Source organism: Petaurus breviceps, unplaced genomic scaffold (genome assembly GCF_028583685.1).
Source record: "Petaurus breviceps papuanus isolate PSGF00001 unplaced genomic scaffold, PetGlider_PUasm1.0 207, whole genome shotgun sequence".
Classification (NCBI taxonomy): Eukaryota; Metazoa; Chordata; class Mammalia; order Diprotodontia; family Petauridae; genus Petaurus; species Petaurus breviceps.
In genome coordinates this window covers 29,991,617-29,998,128 of record NW_027185850.1, presented here as the reverse complement: position 1 = coordinate 29,998,128, position 6,512 = coordinate 29,991,617, and the positions used below count along the sequence as shown (strand labels likewise).

The 6,512-nt window shown below is 61.5% G+C and overlaps 2 protein-coding genes across 23 annotated transcripts in view; one reads left to right on the top strand and one right to left on the bottom strand.

Annotated features, from left to right (window-relative positions):
- LOC138165033 (adenine DNA glycosylase-like) lies at positions 1-5,673 on the bottom strand. 20 transcript variants are annotated; one of them, XM_069093108.1, is made up of 18 exons: positions 5,586-5,673; positions 5,022-5,070; positions 4,633-4,705; positions 4,217-4,476; positions 3,700-3,827; positions 3,571-3,610; positions 3,408-3,481; positions 3,132-3,173; positions 2,974-3,045; positions 2,389-2,502; positions 2,154-2,251; positions 1,844-1,988; positions 1,683-1,761; positions 1,300-1,491; positions 923-1,062; positions 701-850; positions 570-611; positions 1-220 (listed from the first exon to the last, which is right to left on the bottom strand). In XM_069093108.1, the coding sequence occupies exons 4-18, from the start codon at positions 4,281-4,283 to the stop codon at positions 116-118; spliced, it is 1,488 nt and encodes a 495-aa protein (XP_068949209.1). In that variant the 5' UTR covers positions 4,284-4,476; positions 4,633-4,705; positions 5,022-5,070; positions 5,586-5,673; the 3' UTR covers positions 1-115. The 20 variants fall into 20 exon arrangements, with proteins under 20 accessions (XP_068949209.1, XP_068949227.1, XP_068949219.1 ...); XM_069093126.1 differs by having other exon boundaries at positions 4,323-4,476; XM_069093118.1 differs by having other exon boundaries at positions 4,217-4,440.
- Positions 5,674-5,827: 154 nt separating this feature from the next.
- LOC138165032 (target of EGR1 protein 1-like) overlaps positions 5,828-6,512 on the top strand; it is a 4,697-nt gene continuing 4,012 nt past the window's right edge. The window contains exon 1 of one of the 3 annotated variants that reach the window (XM_069093105.1): positions 5,828-5,968. Coding sequence is in view for 1 of the 3 variants with exons in the window: in XM_069093104.1 (XP_068949205.1) it covers positions 5,893-5,968 (76 nt within the window). In the remaining 2 variants the exon portion in view is untranslated. Of the gene's footprint in view, positions 5,969-6,307; positions 6,435-6,512 lie in introns of those variants that run through there. The other 2 variants (XM_069093104.1, XM_069093106.1) reach the window with 2 other exon arrangements.

Sequence of the window (6,512 nt, the reverse complement as noted above, 5' to 3'; positions counted from 1 at the left end):
GTCTTTAAAAAAATCCTTTATTTCCACCATAGGAATCTCAGTGCTGACCCGCAGCCAGGCTGAGGGGGAGGGAGGGGAAGGGGCAGCTGCTCCATCCTCAGGGCCCTGGGGCCAATCAGGGGGCAGCAGCTGACTTGAAAAAGGCACTGAGGGTCAGTTGTCTGTGTTGGCGCCCAGGTCCAGGGCCTGAAGTGGCAGGATCTTGGGGACTTTTGGAGGCCTGTGGGGGAAGCCAGGAAGATGGGGTCCCTGGCAGTCAAAGGAGGCTAGGAGCATAGAACCCTCATGCCAAGCCTTCCCTAATGTGCCAGGGTAGCTGGCATAATGTAAAAACAGGACTGGGTTTAGAGGCAGAAAACTGAGGTCCTGACGCTCACTTACAAAGGGTCTCTGGGCAAAGGTTCTGATCTCCCCAAACCTCAATTTCCTCCTCAAATGGGGCCAGTATTCCACCCAGGCTCCTTCCCAGGTCTGTGGTGAGGTACTGGCTCAGTGGGCAGGGAAGTGGGGCTGGGCTTTGGCCAGACTTGGACACTCCCCAGCTGTGCTCACTGGGCCCAGGAACTCACCTTCCTTCGCCCTGAGGGCTGGCCCTCAAACAGCTGGTGAACCTGTGGGGGCAAGAGGTAGAAGGTAGGTGAGCAGCCCTGGCCCCCAGCCCCACTTCTCCCCCGACCATCCTCCACCACCCTGCCTGTACCTTCTTCATGGCTGTCGGCACAGCGGCTGCCTGGAACTCTGCCCGGCTCACCCAGCGGGCACCTGATGGGGGCTGACCCTGGGTTGGCTCTTCCAGGGCCAAGCTGTATACCACGTAGGTCTGTCGGATGTGGGAGAAGATGTGGACCACCTGGAGAAAGCAGGGGTTAGCAGAGGTTGCTAAGGACCAGCTACACAGGGCTCCCTCCTCCTCTTTGCTCACCTCACCAAGGCACCGCAGACTCTTCAGGGGGAGGGGGCCTACCACCCAGGACCGAAGTGCCTTCACAAGTGCCTGACGCTGGACGGACTCGGTGCCTTCTGCTGGCACAGAGGGGAATTCCCAGAGGCCGGCCAACAAGCCTGTGAGGAGAGCAAGCCGTCAATCCTTCCTGGCCACCCCCTCTACTTCCAATGCAGAAAGAGCACGTGATCTCAGTGTTATCTAACCCATTCCCTAGAGAGGAGGAAGCTGAGGCCCAAGAGGCAAGCTCTCACCCAAGCTCACTAAGCTGGTAACAGGAGGATTTGAACCCAGACCTCAGGAGTCCAGAGCAGCACTTGGTGTGCTAATTCTTGGCCTGTCCCTGGCTTCCATACCTGAACTGGGCCTCTGCACCAGCAGGAAGCGGCTGGTCTCAGAGCCCGGCTGCTGAAGGATACAGACAGCTGCCCGCTGCTCCCGTGGGGCTTTCCGGGCTGGCTGGCGGGGAAAGTTGGCCACACCAAGGTCTTGACGCCAAGGTTCTGAAGGGGGCAGGCACAGTGGGCACAAGCCGGCCCTCTGGGGGGCTGGAAATGGAGACAGGCTGGGGCTGAGGTTTGGGGGCATAAGGGATGGCTCCCCAGCCCAGGGCTGGTTCCCTCCCTCCGTCCTGAGGCCAGTCCCACATCCAGATGCTGGCTAAAACATGAGGGGAGACCCCTTGAGTGCCTGGAAACTACCCAGGCTACTTTAAGCTGGGCCAGGCCTGGGCTCTCACCACATTCTTCCACATCCAGAGTCTCCTGCTCTGGGCTGCCCAGCAGCCTCTGAGATGTCACCGCCTGTTCCTTCGTTACCTGCCGTCAAGGATGAGGCACTTGGCTGGGGCTCTGCAGGCCCCCTGCCCCCCAGCCCGGCCTCCCTGCCCCAGGTGCTCACCCTCTTCTGGGCCTGACAGAAGCCTCGCACAGGGCACTCAGGGCACAGAGGACCTCGGGGGGTGCAGACTGTAGCACCCAACTCCATGGCTGCCTGGTTGAAGTCCCCTGGCCGGGCCGGGTCCACCAGCTGCTGGGCCAGCCTCCTGCCAGACAGCTCCATGGGTTAGAGCTCCTGGAGCCTACACTGCCCCAGAGAAGGGCCACCTCCCGCCTCCAACCTCCAGCTGCCATGGACTGGGCAATGCCAGACTCCCCTTCTGTTTACCCAGGATCAGCCCCCAGCCCCAGGCTAAGCTGGCTCAGCCTACCAGAGGTGCTGGGTGACGAGGGGGCTTCCCAGGTCTGCCCCAATAGCTCGTACACGGCACAGGACACGAGTCACGTTCCCATCCACCACACCAGTCACCTGGCACAGAAATGAGCAGCTCAATAGGCTCATCCCTCCTTGCCCCAGTACTCAAGGCCCTTAGAGGTACCCCAGCCCCAGCCTCTGTGACACCAGGAAGGGAGTAAAGGACTTCAGGGGACGTCGTGCTCCCTGACCTGGCCGAAGGCGATGGAGGCGATGGCCCCGGCTGTGTACCGCCCCACCCCCGGCAGCAGCTTCTGCAGCATATCTGCTGTTCGGGGCATGTGGCCCCCCAGCTCCTCCACCACCTGGGGGGAGAGAAGCGACACGCATGGACTTACCACAGGAATCCTTCACACCCTGCACAGCTTCGCACCCTTGGATGGTAAGGAGGGAATGCTGCCAAGGGGACAAGCTTGAGGAAATGGGCATTTATCTGGCACCTATATGTGCCCTGCACCGCGCCAAGTGCTTCACAAGGGCTACCTCAGGCATCCTCACAACAGCCTTGGAAGGCAGGTGCCGTGATGAGGAAGAAACCGAAGCAGAGACTGAGGACTTGCCCAGGGTCTCACAGTCAGCTGAATGCCTGAGACACCGCCTGTACTCAGGTCCTCCTGAGCACAGGCCCAGTGCCCTATCCACCACCCACCTTGTGGCCCCTTGGCAGTGCTAGGCCATCAGGATAGGGGGGGCTCTAAGGTCTGGCCAGGCCAGGGCCCTGCCCCAAGCTTGCTCCCTCAGCCCCCCAGGAGCTGCCCTGCTGACCCACCCCTCACCTTGCGAGCACCTTCCTGCAGTCGCCGGCCTCGTGAATAGTAGCCCAGGCCGGCCCACAGCTGATTCACCTCCTGCCAGACACAATAGAAATGCACGCATCAAGGGACCCAGAAGACCCCCACAGGCCAGGCCAGCCCCACCCCCACACCGTTCTTACCTCTAGTGAAGCCCCTGCCAAGTCCTGCAGCGCTGGCCATTTCTATAGGCCCCGAGAGGGACAAAAAAGGTCACTTAGGGAGGCAGCACCAGCCTGCTCCCTCACTATGGAGAAGTAAACTGAGGCACAGGGAGGGCTCCACCTTGGGGTAATGTGGGTCTGGGATCTACTGGGGACGCTGGGGCAGACACTCAGGGTCAGGCTGTCTTGGCTTCATGGGGGGGAAGAGGGGCAGAGGGGAAGGGGAGTGGGCACTGCTCTGTCCACAGACGTCACCTGCATCCATCTGGTGTAGTAGCCAATAACTGTGGCGACCTGGGTCTGCTGGAGCATGATCTCAGACACCCACACTGCAGGCAGGGGTAGGGGGGCAGTTAGAGCAGAGGAAATGTGACCACCCCCACCCCTGTGCCCAGTCAGGCCCAGCCCAGGTTCTTACCAGAGTATGCCCTCCTGTCTGGGTCTGTCTCTCCTGCTGCCTATGGACAATTGGGGAGCAGGAGCTCAAGCAGGAGGCTGACCCACCTCCAATCTCTGGCCCCATTTCCTCCCTCCTGCCCACACATACCCTTCTCCTCCAGGGCAGGTCCCGCTTGGCCTGATCATACCAGCTTAGGAGGCTGGCCCGGAACCTGGCGACCTCATCGGCATTGCTAAACAAATGGTATGGGGACGCCTGACTGGGGGTCTCTGGGCCTGGGGAGGATGGGGAGGAGATGCCTCAGGGCTTCAGCTGTGAACTGGGAGGCGCCTCCTCCTCGGTCTCCTCTTCTGTAAAAAGACCCCCCTAGGGGCAGCTAGGTGGCACAGTGAGTAGAGCACTGGCCCTGGAATCAGGAGGATCTGAGTTCAAATCAGGCCTCAGACACTTAACACAAAAAACTAGCCATGTGACCTTCCAATTGCCTACCCTCCCCCATCCAAGAAGCAAAAAAAAAAAAGACCCCCCTTGGGGAGGGGGGCTACCCTCCAGAGTGCTTCCAGGAACATCTTGTCACAAACTGTGGCTCAACGTTCTGCAGTCTTCTCGAGTCCCTTGGATGCCGGGCTGCATCCCCCAAGCTGAAGCAGGTGTGGTGCCTCACCTGTGTCTGGGCTGGGCTGCTCCCCACACCTCGGGCTGCCTCCCCCTGCCTTCCGGGGCTTCCTCATGGCCAGCTGGGGATGTTGAGGTCGGTCTTTGGGACCTACCGCTTAGCACCAGGAGGCTGGACTGGCTCTTTATGGACTCCCCAGGCCAGCTGACTTCTGGGAGGGGCCTTGCTCTGCTGTCCACACCTGGCCTGCCTCAGGCTCTGACTCTTCCTCCCTAGATGGAGACGCGGACACAGCTCTGAGCTAGGGCCTGAGGAACACAGGGCTACCGGTTAGTCAGAGGCAGCTGCTCTGCGCCCAGCCCGGTAAGGGGGCAGTCAGACAGTGGACAGAGATGCACAATAGAGCTGTGGCTGTAAGAGTCCCGGAGAGGCAGAATGTGGCCCCTGCCCTGGCCAACACTGACCCCTTGCCCCAGCTCCACTGGGATGGCCTGGTTCGGGCTCAGCTCCCCAGACTGCAGACCCAGGCTCCTGGCTCTAGGATTGTATAAGAGGAGGAAAAGTTGAAGGTAGGGGCTGCAGACCTTAGTGAAGACCCTTCCATCTCTCCAATTCGTCATCATAAAATGGAGATGAGACTTGTAGCCCTCCCCCCTCCCCCAGGGCTAATATATGTCAAGTGCTTTGTAGACTGGAAAGTACCCCAGAACACCAGTAATTACTAGTCAAGTACGCAGGCACCCTGGAAGTGACATGCTATCTCCAGCCTCTGTACCCTTGCCTAGGCTGTTCCCACCAGCCTGGTGCACCCTTCCCTGTCATCTCCACCTTGGAGAATCTAAACCATTTGTACCTTTGACTCCCCAGGAGGACTCTCCTAGAAGCCGCTGGATCGAATTCACCTGAGAGATAGCAGAATAGAAGAGCCTCAGCATACACGGAGGGGCAAGAACCGGCCAAGACTCAGCAGGGGACAAAAACCAGGGCAGCTCCTCCCCAATCCAGGGACTGCACGTGGGTAAGGGGCGTGCCCCCTGCCCGGGGCTCCCCCAGCCCGTGCACCCACGCGGGCCGCAGGACCCCTCCCTGGGAAAACTTGGGAGACTCGAGGGCCGGGTCCGGCTCGGCTTCCTCCTTTGTGCACGAGGGAGGGTGATGGTGCCGTCCCCAAGCCTGGGGACGCAAAAGGCCCAAGGTCTGAGCGCCAGTGCGTACAGTGAGGGAGGGAAGCACCAGCTTGTTACGGGGAGGTTGGGGGCGGAAATCCAGCCTCGGGAGACACTGGAAAAGAGGGGAGCCTGCGCTTGGGGGGGGGACTGATAGGGGAACCCAGCGTGGGCTTCATCTAGCTTGGGGGAGGGGGGAGGAGCACCCAGTTGGGGCACGTGGGCACCGGAACTCTTTCCTTTACCGTTACCTCTCGCGTTCCCGCGGAAAGCCTCGAGTAGGCGGATAGCTCTGGCCAATCACTGCCCGACTGGGAGCTCGGGGCGGGGTCTCGGCGCAGCAGCCAATGGACTCCCAGCGCACGCCAGGCCCGGTGCGGGGCCTCGAGGTCCCAGCTTGCCCACCTGTGCGCCTGCAGCACTGATCGGAGCACGGGACGTCAGGAAGGGGGGGGGCGGGCGCTCAGGCAGAGCTGCTGGCAGCTCCACGCGGAAACGGAGGTCCCGCCCCGGGCTGTTGAGGCGTTATGGCCGCTGGCGCAGAGTCGGAGACTTAAGATGGAGACGGAGGCCGAAGTCGAGGCCCCGGAGTCCACCAGCAGAGAGTCGGGTTCTAGGCGGAGGAGCCAGAAAGGTGAGGGCAAGAGGAGGGACGGGGAGGAGAAAGGGCCAGGAGGGGGCTCGGCCCTTCTGGAGTACGCAGCCGCGGGGTAGGATGCGGGCGAGAGTGGGGTGGGGATGGGGGGGGGTGTGACTACAAGTCCCAGCGTGCACCGCAGTTCCCTTTGGCTGCGGGTCGCTGGTCTAAGGGCGCTTGGCGGGTGCTGTGGCCCTGGGGGCGGCGGGGGCAACGAGGCATGCCGGGAGCGGAGGCTGGAGGACAGGGAGTGTGCGTGTGACTACAAGTCCCACCGTGCACCGCAATTTCCTCTGGCATGCCGGGAGCGGTGGCCCTGGAGGGGAGCTGGGCCTCCTTTTCATCCTCTGCGGGTTAGACAGAAGAGGAGGAGGCCCAGAGAGGGGAGGGAGCTCAGCCGTCCCAGCGTGGAGGGGCGCCCCCTCCCCGGAGTTCTCCCAGCAGGAGCTGTCCCGCTGCTTGTGTGGGTTGGACTCGACCTGGGACCTGTGGAAGGACTTGAGTCCTTCCCTGTTCCTGGACCTCAGTTTCACAATCCGTA

Bases quoted from the DNA above. Each gene is read 5' to 3' on its own strand.
- LOC138165033 (XM_069093107.1), bottom strand. From the start codon at position 5,103: ATGCTGAGGCTCTTCTATTCTGCTATCTCTCAGGTGAATTCGATCCAG. The intron at 3,482-3,570 runs GTAAGAACCTGG...CCCTGCCTGCAG, and splicing joins AGACAGGAGGGCATACTCTG to TGTGGGTGTCTGAGATCATG. The intron at 851-922 runs GTGAGCAAAGAG...TGCTTTCTCCAG, and splicing joins GTCTGCGGTGCCTTGGTGAG to GTGGTCCACATCTTCTCCCA.